Source organism: Ambystoma mexicanum, chromosome 2p (assembly GCF_040938575.1).
Source record: "Ambystoma mexicanum isolate Mex_15411 chromosome 2p, UKY_AmexF1_1, whole genome shotgun sequence".
Taxonomy (NCBI): domain Eukaryota; kingdom Metazoa; phylum Chordata; class Amphibia; order Caudata; family Ambystomatidae; genus Ambystoma; species Ambystoma mexicanum.
In genome coordinates this window covers 48,811,947-48,826,709 of record NC_090923.1, presented here as the reverse complement: position 1 = coordinate 48,826,709, position 14,763 = coordinate 48,811,947, and the positions used below count along the sequence as shown (strand labels likewise).

General features: G+C 50.3%; 1 protein-coding gene across 3 annotated transcripts in view; it reads left to right on the top strand.

The window, feature by feature from the left end:
- The window catches only part of LOC138566184 (mitogen-activated protein kinase 14A-like), a 191,808-nt gene that overhangs the window by 156,107 nt on the left and 20,938 nt on the right, over positions 1-14,763 (top strand). For all 3 annotated transcript variants that reach the window (XM_069643222.1, XM_069643221.1, XM_069643223.1), the window contains exon 9: positions 4,855-4,934. In XM_069643222.1, coding sequence (XP_069499323.1) covers positions 4,855-4,934 — 80 coding nt within the window. The remainder of the gene's footprint in view (positions 1-4,854; positions 4,935-14,763) is intronic.

The following is a 14,763-nucleotide window of genomic DNA, read 5'->3' as shown; positions in this document are numbered from 1 at the left end:
GCAGGCGACAGGCAGGCGGCAAACGGCGCCGAGGTAGGCACCTCAGGTACCTGGCAGTAGGGACCCCACGATATGGAATGGGCCTCCGCACCTCAGGGGTCCACCCCAACCGCCCAGAGCCAAGCTCACGGGTCTGTACTTCTTCACGGCTCCCCCACTCGTCACATGGCCCTTTCAGCGCTCCTCCTGAAGCGTTCAGCAAATGCAGCTCCTTCCGCGGCCGCGCTGCACAGGTTAGGTTAGAGTAAAGGACCCTACGTCCCCGTGACCGTCAAGCCGACGCTGCTCTTCGGACAGACACGTCCTGTACACACATCCCGCAGCCGCTTCCGACAGTCAAAAAACTGTCCTTTATTGCTAAGACTATTTCCTAGGAATGTGCAGGTGGATTACGTGTGTAAGGGAAGAATGTGACCTTTAGCATGACTAAACGGGTGCAGCTTTTGATAATCTTCTCTGTATTTGAGTATCATAACATATTTAGAACGCTTTTTTAATATTTTTATCAAATTTCTGCTCTTGTCCAAAACTCTGAACTCATAATTCAATAATTGTTTGTGTGAGCTACTCACCACTGCTAGCGTCGCCCTGCAGCCATTGTTGAGCGCTCCATCAGCGGGAAACGATGAACAACGAAGGATTGCCGCGTCAATATCTATACGAGCGGCGTAGAATGATGGGTCTTACATGGATCCCATGGATGCAATATGCTTAGACTCAAATATGTTGACATGTGGTTAGTAACGGAGGCGCATAAGGAAGGGGAGGCGATAGTCCTTCAATGTATGTAGTTTGCAGCTTAGTGTCCAGCCGAGTGTCTGTACTTCGCATGTTCCTGGAGCCAAGAGAGTTTGCTTGGTTTTGGAGGCTTGGCTTCAGGGTGCTGCATGGCTTAGGATCCTGGACTGCTAAGCCCTGCCACTGTGCATTGGAGCCTCTTTTGACGAATGACCTGGGATTTGCTCATATAAAGGGGTTCAGGTTGGAGCATTTTTGGGGCTAATTCCTTCAAGTGTACAGCACCTCTATTCAGGATAGATTTTATGCTTGGGGCACAAAGCTTTAAACCTGATCCGTGTGACCCGTTGCTGCCAGTGTACGGATTTTAGCCGAGGCTTGAGGTGGTCTCATTTTGTCAAGTTGAGGGCCAGTATGCTGCCCAGACTTACAACCTATAAAGTTTGTCAGACCACATTGCAGTAATCTAGTCAATCGAGCACTAAGGATGACTGGGTTTCAGGGAAGGTAACATTTTGTACAGCATGGAGAGCTCAGATGTGGTCTTAATGACTGCATTGATTTGGGGAGCAAATTGTGCAGTTAAAGAGAACAGCCCCAGATTTCGAGCCTTCTGTTTTTTAGGTCTGGGGAGTCTCTGGTGCCCTAGGCTGATCGCCATCTCATTGAGTCCCCTAACAACAACATCTGGCTTCTTGCATCGTTGAGGAACAGGACTCTTTCCCTCATCCAGTGATAGATGTGGTGAAGGCATCTAGGAAAACTGATTGGCCCTTTCCTTCTGCATCCCGATAAAGGTAAGTTTGAATGTCCTCTGCATATCACAGGTACTACAGTTAATCGTGTTTCTCTAGTTGGGCGTAGTGCGCGTCTAGACATTGAAGAATAGTGGAGGGTGGCAAATGGGGATCCCTTGTGTAGTACAGAGGGGACCCTATGATTCTGGGATTCTGTAGACCCACATCATGATCTTCTGGTTCCCTTTATGGAATGACAACATGACCCACGCCAAAGTATTTCCAGAAATTCCACTTCGATGCCTTGAGTCTTTTGTCCAGGATACCATGGTCCATGGTGTCATAGGATGCCAAAACCGCTGGGAGCACCAGGACCGCTGGAAGCACCTTGTTTGTTATTGTGGTTTCACTAACTTCTAAGGGTCTGAAGCACAACGGAGGATCAGGAAGCAGGTTGTATTGTGTCAAGTATACCTAGAGGGGTCTGATGGCCTTTCTCTCCAGTTCTTTGATGAGAAGGGGGGGGCTGCATATTGGTCTGTATTTGGGTCGATTCTTGGGACTGGAGCGTGTTGGAATATATCCATTGGTAATCGCTCCGTTTATGATATTGGGGATATCGGATACGAACATCAGGATTTGGGCACTTGGCAACAATCTCTTGGCACATTTCAGCTTTTCATTTGTTGTCTCATTTTGCGAACTCCTCCGTCTCTAGAGGCTCGATGCTAGAAAAGACACAGGTTTAACTGGGTATACGGTGCGGTGCGGGGGCAGGATTGTTTGCAGCGGCCTGTCAGATTTCTGTCATTAGGGATTTGAACATGGCGAGAATCTCTTTGCAATGTTGTCGGGGGGACTTCAGTATGTTTGAGGACTTCTTGATGTATCACTTCGCATATAAGTATTGCCCCCAGTCAGACAGCGGGAGTAAAATGTCCCCTTTGCTCTCCTGGCGACACTCTCGCTTTCTGTGGTCCAAACAGGCCTTCTTCTCCATGTGAAGGTTTGATCTGCGCCACTGTGGTGCCAATTGGAAGTCCATTTCCTTTTAGCGAGATTCAAGAGAAGAATCTATTGATATGTGTCCCTATCCCTTCCACATTCTTTCTGCAATTGAGATTACATGTCTGAAGCAGGTCCTCAGACACTGGGGCAGTACTTGGGGGGTCAAACTGAGGACTAAGAGTTGCGGAGAGAATCTTTATCAAGACTTGTCAGTAGCACGTTAGGCCAGATGACTTCCACTTCTGCGCTATTTAATAATCAAAGTTATTGTAGCCCAATTTAAAGGTTTTCAATTGATCGATCTTGATAGGGTGGGGGCTGAGTCATCCCTGGCAGTATTTGAAATTGCGATGCGCAGTCGTGCACCCATGTCAGAATTGGGCACTTACCGTGTGAGTTTGTCCTTCTAGACATCAGAAAGAATGTTTTTTTGTATGTTTCAAAGGTGTGTGCTCCCCTTTGCTTGGAACAAACCAGGCCTAATGCATCTGGTGAGGAAGGATAGCTCAGCTGCAATGCGCTGGCGTTGGAAACAGCAGTGCAACACAGGTTCGAATCCCGATCCTGTGCTTAGAAACCACTGACTGGTATCATGCGCGTTATAAAAGAAAAATTATAATTATAATCTCCTTTTAATTTACATTTTTTGAAGTAATTTGCTGGAGGAGTGGCATATACTTCTGTATTAATAGCTGAAAGCCACATTAAAATAATGAAATCGATGCTACTCGCTGTTGGTGATGCGTTCAAGGGTTGGTTGTTACCCCTCCCTCCAGTACCCCACCTGGACTGTTTTCATGCCTCCCCCCTCCCTTTGTCTGTACACTGGTTGCGGCGCCCTCTATGTGTTGCTGTATAACCCAGCCATTTGTCCATTATTATACCAACATACATTATTCTTGTTAATTCCTCTTGGCCCCTTACTTTCCCCAACCATTAAGGTGCAGAATGAGACATGTTGTCACTGGTCGCCAAAACACTGCCTTGCCGTCCTGCGACATCAACGGCCAGGCCTTGCCGTAGATGTCCTTTCTGTTGGATGGGTGGAAAACGAAAAACCACCTTCCGTTGCGGCGGGCTACGTCCTTCTGCCGGAGTGACTGGAACTTCTTGCCACTGGCTGCTCACCGCTTATATGGGGCATAGCTCGCCCCTTTTCTTTGTTCCCCCTTCGCGGGCTTTCCAGCACTTGGCACGCTTCTCATTGTTCCCAACCCTTACCCACGGGGAGGGAGGAGAGGAGGACCCTGCCCGAGTTATCGGGATGCCTCCTATATTTTTTGGGTTTTCTCCGTCGTCCCCTTCAGATGCTGCTGTGCAAGAAAGCCAGCGAAAAGTAAGACGCAAAAACTAGAGGGTGCCCACTCAATGACTGCCATTGCCTCTGAGAGATTCAACGCTTTCAATTGCCAGGGAGGTGATTTATTTATCCCTGCACCCCACAAAGCCTTCCACCAACATATTCTTGGACTGGATTTATGTACAATAGTGTCCCACAGTCCTAGAATATTTTAGGGAAAGTGCTTGATTTTCCTAACAGTGCTAATTTGGGGGTAAATATCACCCCCTGTTGACCATTTCTCCGGGGACTTTATCACTGGGTGCCCTTCCTATCCATCCCTTCGATGTTCCAGAAGAGCCTTCATACACCCAGCATTGTCGCCTCCTTTACTTGAGGCGCACGTGAAAGCAAGTCCTTTCATATCATAAGACTTGGAGATACAGGAGACAACCCACCTGGTGATGGAAGCCTTAGCTGCCTGATTGCTAGGAGAAGCACCCCCGTAAGTAATGAAGAGCTGGTCTGCTTTTCTAAACAGTTTGCTCCTTTCTAGATAAAATGTTAAAGCTCTAACAACATCTAGGTTATGTAATGACCTTCGGCTGCAGAAGCATGCGGTCTAGGAAGAAAGACGGGAAGACATAGTTCCTGATTTAAATGAAATTCAGAAACCACCTTAGGTAGAAAGGAGGTGACCGTATAGAGGACTACTTTATCCTTATGGATCACTAAATAAGCTTCCTTTGAGGAGAGAGCTTGGAGCTCTACAATCCTTTTAGCCGAAGTAATGGCTACTAAGAAAGTTTGAAATTCTAATTCACATGAGGCCATAGGCTCGAATGGTTTTCGCATTAGGGCTGACAAGACCACATTGAGATCCCACTGAGGTGGAGGTTCACGAATAGGTGAATGTATGCGTAGGATGCCCTCGAAGTGCCTTCCAATGGCTTCATCAGAAAGAGAGAAAGACTGATGCTCTCTATTTAGGTATGCACTAACAGCTGATAGGTAATGTTTGCACGTGTCTACTTTGACCCCAGGGGGGGTCTCCAGCAAAAGTGCTTGCTTTCCTTTTAACTTCGTGTACAGATTTCGATGAATTGAACAAGATAATCGACCTGACAGGAAGCCCCCAACCATCGCTGATAGACAAGATGGACAGCCGAGATGTGAGTACCACCGCCTTTCAACCTTTGCATGTATTCAAAGTATGTGTTGGGCTTCATATAGCGCCACTTTAGCGGGGCAGCAACGAGCCGCTATATAAATAATAACACAGATGCCTTCTGAAGGAAAGTCTACTGAAGGTTCAGGAGGTTCCGCCCATTGCCCCTCTGTCACGTGCTCCTCGCGCCACCTGCACTGATTCGTAACGCTGGGCCCCTCTATCACTGTAGACATAATGCTCTGCATAAGTGGACAGGTAAGGACCTCAAACTAATCACATCAACAGTAACCCATGTGGTCTCAAACACAGCAGATCAATATGTTTGCTGTTAATGAATGTAGCACCTCCGTATCAGCTGCAGAAATGTAGGGTTATACTTCCGGTGCGGAGGACCACCTATCCTGGGGCTGCATTTGCCAGGGGTGGGAAAGGCCTAGAAGAGGCCGCAATGGCAGAAAAGTAAACAAAACAGGGAACAGCAATGGCAGCTGATTGGGTGGTGAGTTTAAATGCATGCCTGCTTGAGGGTGGGTAAGTGGGTGGGAGGATTGGGTTCTGGGTTGGAGGTTTCACCAAGATTTCCATCCCGGTAAAAGCAATGTAGGTTAGGGTTTGAGCACACTGGAGTCCCCCACCATGTGCTTGGCTTGAAGGGGGGGACGGGGAAGTGGGGTGTATGCCCGTAGCAGAGAAAAGAGAGTCTGGGGTGAGCTTTGAGATGTGTCTGTCACTCACCGGGCTTGTGTCGACTGAACCATTCTGCATGTGGCATGAAACCACTTGTGCAGGCATTCTTTCCTTTGTGGATTCGATCTCCGGCAGAATGCAGCCTTTTAAGCACTGTCTTCTAGTTTCACCTTTGCACCTTTGAGTGGCATGCCATTGTACTGCTGTATAAATGTGGCGATATGTCAGAATTACTGTAGCAAAACATACCCGTCCCACTTGGGGTGACTAAAGCAAAACAAAACAGGCGATGGCTGGTCTCAGGCATGGGACCCACGTCTAGGCATACCCGTCCGACACGGGATGACACAGTATGCCCAGATGTGGGTCCCATGTCTGTGACCAGCCATCACCTCTTATGTTTTGCTATAGTCACCCCGAGGTGAAAACGAGGGTACCCGTCCCCACTGGGTGACTATAGCAAAACAAAAGAGGTGATGGCAGTTCTCTTGTCCCAGCAAGCGTCGGACTCAGGTCTGGGCATACCCGTCCCACATAGGGTGACTACAGTAAAACAAAATCAGTGATGGCTGGAAGGTTTAGAATTAATCTTAACCTCTGGCATTGCTCTGGCCAATGCTCCAGACCATTGTTCTTCATCTGCCAAGCCATTACAGAAGGGGAAACACCATATGCAAATCAGGCTTGGTCCCACCCCAAAAGGGGAAGTCCAGCCGAACTGCTTGATCCTAGGATGCTGCTCACCCGCTGTACTACTGTCCCTCCGCTACCACTCTCCTTACTCCTCTTGCTCCAGCCACCACTCTTCTACCACTACCTCTGCTACTATCCCCTTGCTTCCTCCTCACTACTATTCCATCTCCTACTCCCACTCTACTCTTACCACCACTGCCTCTCTGCTGTTCCTACTGCGCCTACTACCACCACTACTCTCACTAACTCTCTCTCCCGCTACTTGCACTTCCAGTACTGTCACTAACGCTCACTACCGTCCACTACTACCAACTACCACTTCCTGCTACTACCACCACCCCCAACTACTACTACCTTCTACTCTATTGCTATTGCATACACTCCTTACTCCCACATGCAAACACTCCGCAGACCCCCTCTAAAGTAAAAGACTTTCTGAGGGACCAGAGACCCCGTTTATTAAGGCCTTTTAATGTTAATTTCCCTGGTTGGTTGGTGGGAGTTTCATTAGGAAGGCCTCCATTTATGGATTCCGTGTAGACTCGTAGAATCTCCATGACATCCCTTTCTCTTGCGTCTGGTGTTATGCCACTTGCCGCATCCTGCGGAAAAGTGCAGACTTCTGCTGCGTTGCAACTTCCTCCTACTGCTCCTCATTACGGCTTCGGCCGATATGTGTTCTCCTGCAGCGGGGATGCCACCATCATCACAGGTAAAGTGGGGAGGAGATGGGGCTGGCACACACTCGCGTGGCCACCGCAGGTTGTTTGTGGTGGGATCCCGCTCCCTCCCTCCCCTCTCAGGGCCTGTACACAGGGCCTTGTCACAATACATACTTAAATCTAGGGCAGAATTTGTACTTCATCCGGATGAAGATCTCTGTGGGCCAACGTAGAGGCGCCGCCCATCTCCACAGTACAGCCACAGGCCTGTGTTCATGCACTGCGTGCACCCATTGCGAAGAAATAGGGAGACTGCAGAGGACAAAGAGCAGATAATCTCTTACCTCAGTGTTGAGCTGCAGGGAAATGAAAGAGCAACATGAAACTGCACGTGGAATGGTACAGATGCCTCCTTTCGTGAGTGGGGTGGGGGGGTGACGATCAGATAAGAGCATAGGCCCATGTCTCCTGTTGCAAAACCACATGTTAAAATGGGGAGAGTCACGTAAGGCTGTGTGGGAAAAACGAGGTGATCATTGAGCAGTGGAAAGGAATGCAGTGTCCTTTCAGTGTAAGCGTAAAAGGATTGATACAGTGGATAATACAAAAATAAAGTAGGTGCAGCCTAGGGAAAGGATTCTACAAAAACATGACAGAAAAAAAGAACATAAATAAAATGAGAAAAAATGGATGAAGAGTGAGTCTGGCAAAAGGTTGAAACCTTCCATGTAAACAAGGAATTAATACCGAACAAAGGCAAAAGACCTGAACTAGGGAGGTGGCTGGGGCTGCAACTATTATGTTTGTGTATTATCCTCACCTCAAGAACTGATGCTGTGTATCGGGTGTCTGTGGAAGGTATTGTTGTCCAGCACACCAATTAAACATTTTAACATAATTACCAATGGTAGCCAAATGCTGCTTTGAAGTACACGCAAACAGAGTCCAAAAATAAGCAGTAATTCAGTACACAAAATATATTATTTTATTGTGTCATGGCAACACCAGTGCCCAAAATGTTTCACCCTCTGTTGAGGGCTTGCTCACAGGTGCATCCAGCCATTGTGAACAGCGGGCATCAAATAAGGCTGCATACAACATTTCATCTAAGAGCAGTCCTTCTTCAATGTCAATTCAAACAAGATCACGCATTCATGGTAGTGCAAAAAGGCCGGCCATCTTAGAACATCAGGCCAGAGAATGGATACTAATGTATCTAACATGCAAAAGTGTACACTTTGTATAGAAATGTAAACATCATACTACACTTACATAGCCCCAATAGCAATCACTTTTCAAAATGATATCATGTGACAAATACCCGGATGTCATCACCTCTCCCCAAGGGGGAGCATGTTCCCATGAGGCCATGGAGGTGAGGCAGTTACCCGATAGTTCCCATGGGGGTGGTACTGAGCAGGTGGATCTCAAGTTGAGGGAAGCCCCCTGTGGGATTAGTAATGACCTGGGGAGAACATGGCATCCCCATAGCCCACCTAATCCTAACACACCTTCCTACCACTCTAACTGTAACACCTTCCCTGGTGTACCCATGTAACATTGCCATATCAGTAATATAGAAAGTACTGGGACGAGGAAGAGTGAAGACTCCAAATGGGACTTGTATCCCCCATGTACTGAGATGAGGGAGAGACCAACTGACCCAATGGAAGTTCTCAACTTAGTACTATGACGAGGAAGAATGAAGATCACCTTCGGAAACCAATGTGAGCGGTCTAGTCTACACAGACTTTCTACTGGTCAGAATATACCTGAAAGAGAAGAGGGAAATCCGAACTGAGAGAGAGATCCTCCCTCAAAGAACCTGAAGCTTTGTGAGCTGCTGGAGGGACTGGGACGCCAAAAGTGCAACAAACAGGCCACTTGCCTGATGGCAGAGGCATCCCTGACAGATCTACTGCAGTCGAGTAGAAGAAGGAAGCCAGAGCTTGGGCAACCAGCAGGACAAAGGAGCTGGAGTGTGTCATCCATGCGGAGGACGCCACCCAAAAGCCTGAAGCTGCTGCTGGCTCATGCAGAGCAAGGGAGAGAATGAGGTGCCGGAGCAGACGGAGAGACCCAGAAGCCGCGAACCAAGACCGGTGAAGACAAGAGAAGGGTTGGGAAACCAAGAGGCTTGCTAGGAACCCTGAGGAATCTTACCACAACAAGACACGTGTCTGGGACCCGCACCCAGTAAGAAGTGACATCCATAGTAATATTCTTTGTGGCAATCCCTGGGGATTGGGAAACCAAGGCTGCCTAGGCTACAAGAGAGAAAAAGAAACTAACAGCAAGAGGGTCTGAGACTCAATGAAGGGAATACCTGGCAAGATAGTGAACTGGGTAGAAACGAGAAGAGCCAAGAATAACAAACTACCTCTGGGATCATCCCTACAGTCACATTACTTGGCAGAATAAAGAACCAGGTGGGATGTGAACTTGTTGTATACTGTGGAGAAAGGTAGGGGAAGATCAGGGGAAGAGAGAGATATCCTCTGGTGGTGTTGAACATTGTAAAAGGTCTAAGAGATATGGGGCCTCATTACAAGTACTCCGGTCCGGAATTAACACTGCCGGTAAAACCATACCGGCACCGTTTCCATGTCCGCGCAATCATGACCGCGACCCCGGTAATAGCACCACCCTAAACCGCCACCGCGGAAATAGGGTTCCCGTTAAGTCCGTCTGCACAGAAACCCCTCCGTTACCGTCAACACGAAACACCGTGAGCATCACAACTAGCGCGGACACGGAAATACCGGCAAAAAAATGGCGGAAATACCGTGATCACGGTGGCGGAACCGCCGTCACCGCGAACATGGCGTTATACACTGCCTGCTGAACTGAATCAGGGCACAGGTGCACCAAATCAGCCCAGCTGGACCTAGCAGGCCACTGGGAGCCTACAAAAGGGCCACACCCAGCCCAACACAACACAGAACCATGCAGGCAGCAGGTCTAGTAGCACTGGGACTGGGCCTACTCAACCAACAGGCAGCACTGCACATGGTGGCAGTAATGGCGCAGAGGAGGAGGCGTAGGCGGAGGAGGCGCAGGCGGCAACCAGCCAACCCTGCAGCTATGGCAAACCCCATTGCCCAGCCAGCCCGACCCCGCCGCCAGCCACCAATACCACGCATCAGCTGACGATGCTACAACCCTGTCGGAGTGGTGTGTGTGTGTCCAGGCCAATGAGCATTGTGAGTGTGCCGCTGTGACCGCACATGCATCACCCCCCTTCCATCTACCAAATACACAGCGGATGCCTCACCCTGGAACCTCACCCCAGGACAGATCCACACCCTATACCGGCTGGACCGTGCAACAATCCTGCACATCACCGCCATGATTGAGGACAACATCAGCAGCCTAATTGACACCCCCACCGCCATCCCCCCCCTCTTGAAGGTTGTCTCAGTTCTGCATTTCCTTGGCACTGGCACCTATCAACACACGGTTGGTGAGCTGCACGGCATATCACAACCGTGTTTCTCAAAAATCCTGGTACAGGTACTGGATGCCCTGTTGCGCCATGTGTCGGAACACATAGCCCTACCCCGCACCCTCCCCGAGGTCATTGCCACCAAGTTGGCCTTCCATGCCATAGCAGGCATGCCAAATTGCATAGGCGCAGTTGACTGCACCCACGTCGAGCTGACAGTACCACATGCAATTGAGGCGGTGTTCCGCAATAGGAAACAGTATCACTCTTTGAATGTCCAGATGGTTTGTGTGATGCCATGCAACTGATTACACACTGCTGCGCACGTTTCCCAGGCTCATCACATGACTCAATGGTACTGCGGAATTCCACGTTGTCACGGTACATGGAACGCTATGCCGGACAAAGCACATGGCTATTGGGTGAGTACAGCTGACGATGCTACAACCCTGTCGGAGTGGTGTGTGTGTGTCCAGGCCAATGAGCATTGTGAGTGTGCCGCTGTGACCGCACATGCATCACCCCCCTTCCATCTACCAAATACACAGCGGATGCCAAACATCATAAAGGAAGACATGACAGGGCACCACAATGTGCCCGTGCACACGCTGCCACAGCCAATCCCGTCACTGTCCCATGAACCCTGTGCCACTGCAGACACCCACCCTCAATTGAAACACTGCCCCAAAAAGCATTAGAGGCGTGTAAATGAGACGACGTGTATTGACTACTTCCGTACAGTGGAGTCACTCTGCCATGTGTGGACAGCACTGCACCATGACATGCACACAATCAAATGTCACCCGCAGGGCACAGTAAACATGCAAGTTAATGTGTAGGCCCATATGCAGTCAGCGACATACCTCGTGATGCCCAAGACATACCTCCATACACTGCATGGTACATATGCATGAATGAATGATGATACACGAATGCACAGCAGCAGATGAGGACATGATGCCACAAACACTGACATGTTCCCCCATCTACATCCCATGTAGGTGATGCGGGATATGCACTCACGCCATGGATGATGACACCTGTACGGAGACCAAGGAACAGGCATGAAGAGGCATACAATAGGGCACATATCCGCACACGTGGAATGATTGAGAGGACATTTGGACTGCTGAAGGCCTGTTTCCGCTGTCTGAGCAGATCTGGCGGATCACTGCTGTACAGCCCAGTGAAGACGGGCAAAATCACGCTCGCATGTGCCATGCTGCACAATATATGCCTGCGCAGGAACATCCCAATGCCACCAGACGCAGATGAGGAAGATGGGGATGGGGATGGGGATGGAGATGGGATGGCACCGCCTCCCCCTGGGGGTTCACATGATGGCCAGAGAGCACGGGATGCCCTGATTCGCATTTACTTTTGAGTCACAGCACATTCACAGAAATGCACAAACATGGTGACGACAATGAATTAATAGTTGCACTGCAAAATAAATGATCAATGTCCACACATGTATGTCTTGATTTGAAATGGTGATGTATTGATGTAATAACAACAGGGAAGAAGGTGCATTGGTTAGGGAAGCTGTACACCCGGGGCCACCCACCACCCAAACGTGCCCACCCCCACCCAGAGCCCATTGTCCAAACCCCCAAAACTACCTACCCCACCACCCAAACGTGCCCACCCCTCTCACACCCTTGTAGTCCACATGTGTCCTGCACTGCCCCACACACATGCCATCACTTCCGTGTGCGCTTCTGTGCCTGTGCAACCTTGCCCGAGAGACCCGTTAGCCTACTCGAGCGCCTCCTTGGACTGGCAGTAGTGGAGCTGGATGGGGTGGTAGTGTTTGATGGGCCAGAATCTGGGATTGAGGGCATCCGTGCCAGATTTGCCTGTTGGCCAACCAACATGGCCTCTACAAGCCTGGAGGTGTGGTCGTTGCCCTCCCGCACATGGCGTGCAAGGGTCACTATGGTGCTCGCAAAGCGTCCAATGGACCTCGACAGGCGACGCACTGAGGCGCTGTAGCTCTAACTCTGCAGCCTGCATTCCTCTAGCTGCCTCTCCACCAGCTGGGTGAGGGTAGCCTGCTGGTCCTCCATCCGCTGCATGCGGGCATTCAGTTCGGCCATGGATGGGGTGGGCGACCTCATGGGACTCCCCAGTGAAGTGGGGCTGAACCCCAGCTCATGGAAGGAGCCCAGGTCTTCCAATGTGGGCATCTCCCCCTGTGGCCCCATTTCCGAGTGCTCTTGCGGGGCACTGTTATCACTGCAGGCCGCGCCCTCTGCAGTGCTGCTGCCTTCGGTGTTGTGTTGGGTGGCCATGATAGGTTCCCGTGGCACCTGTCTAGACTCAGCCAGTGTGGAGATGGTGGGGATGTCGGTGGTGGTGGTGTGCCACACATCTGTAGTGGCTGGTAATGTGGCCAGAGGTGCAGAACTGCCGGCAGCATCCTCCTGTGTGGTGGCGGTGGCTAGTGTACTTGCCGATGCAGATTGGCTGGCCTGTTGTGCAGTATCACTGTCACTTGAAACGGCTGTGGGGACACAAAGGGCATGCAATTAGTGTTGTTGTGGTGGCAGATGGGTGCATCACATGCGTCATTAAGATTGTACATTGAATAGTGTTAGTCACATGCATCTGATTGCTGGTGTCTGCATTCAGTGATATTGGTTGCCATACGGATCATGATGGGTCCTTTGGCCCACACAAGCACTGCCTGGGGGGGGTTGTTAATGGGTCCTTTGGCCCACACATGCACTGCCTGGGGGGGGGGGGGTTGTTAATGGGTCCTTTGGCCCACACATGCACTGCCTGGGGGGGGGTTGTTAATGGGTCCTTTGGCCCACACATGCACTGCCTGGGTGGGGGGGGGGGTTGTTAATGGGTCCTTTGGCCCATACATGCACTGCCTGGGCGGGGGTTGTTAATGGGTCCTTTGGCCCACACATGCACTGCCTGGGGTGGGGGGGGTTGTTAATGGGTCCTTTGGCCCAGTACTCACAACGGCATATTTACATGTGGCATTCATGTTTGGGCACTTACCGGCATCTGCAGGTGGGCTCACTCCTGCCCGATCCCATGGATTCCCTCTAGGTGGAGGACGCTGCTGCAACGCTCCTCCCATGCTTGCAGCCTCAGTGGGGAAGGGGGTCCTCCGCCTGTCCCACTGCTGCGTTGGCGGTGCGTGGAAATGAGGTTGCGTACCCTCAGCCTCAGGTCGTCCCAACACTTGTGGCAGTCCTTCACGCTCCCCACTGCCACGCCCACGGCGGTGCACTTGCGTGCAGCTTCGGCCCACACCTCCTTCCTCCGCTGCTGTGTGGCACGCCGTTGGTCGGCGCTGAACAGCATCTCAGCATTGTCCACAATGTGCTCCACCAAGACGGTTAGCTCCGCCTCGCTGAAGCGCTGTTTGCGCTGCCTCTGAGCAGGAATCCTGGCAGACATGCTGGTGGTCCCTTTTGGCTTCTCAGAGTTAGGATTGTGCTTGTGCTGGCTCTGGATGGCAATGGATTGTGCTTTTACATGATGGCCGCCTCTCTGTTTCCTGTTTTGGCGGTCATGGTATTTCCGGTTCCGTGTCCGTGGTGGCGGAGGCGGAAACGGGTTTTGCGCCACTTGTGGCTTCGTTATTTCCATTTCCGTGGGGTTTTCCGTGACAGCGGTAACAACGTTTCCGAGTCTGTGTGGTGCGCGCGACCGACAGCGTGTAATCGGACGGTTTTTCCGCAACCTTGCGGACACGGAAACGTTTTTACCGCCGTCACGGATTTTGCACGGTCCCGGACTGGCAGGTTGTAATGAGGCCCATGGAGTCATTCTCTTGGCACTGTGAAGAACTGGAAAAAAACCAGAGGTAGGAGGAAATATCCTCTGGTTTTGTGAACATTCTAAAAAGAACACATTTGGCACCCCAAAGAGCTAGAGAAACAAGGGGAAGAGAGAATATACCCTCTTGTGTTGCTGACCAAGTGTACAAAGAGGAAAGAAAAGGGATACATTCTCGTGGCACAGTGAACATTGGCAAACAGGCCAAGAGAAGAAAGGCACTTGTCCTGGCATTGAGAAAACTTGAGAAAGGCAAAAGGGCGAGGGAGTCATCCCCCTAAAACTGTGGCGAAACAAGACTTTTTGTTCAGAGTTACTTGCTGGAAAACCCAACCCAAGGAATACTTTTTGAAACTTTGATTTGTAATTTCTGAGAACATTTGGTTTCTGCATCCTCTGCTGGTTAACTTTGGCTGTCGCCCAGAACAAGGCAGACATTATTCTGGACCAAGAAGACCATCTCTTTATCTTAGTCAAGTTTCTAGTGTAAGAGTCGGGAATAGGTTTTGGACGGTGAACTCTTTTGCTTTATACAGACACCC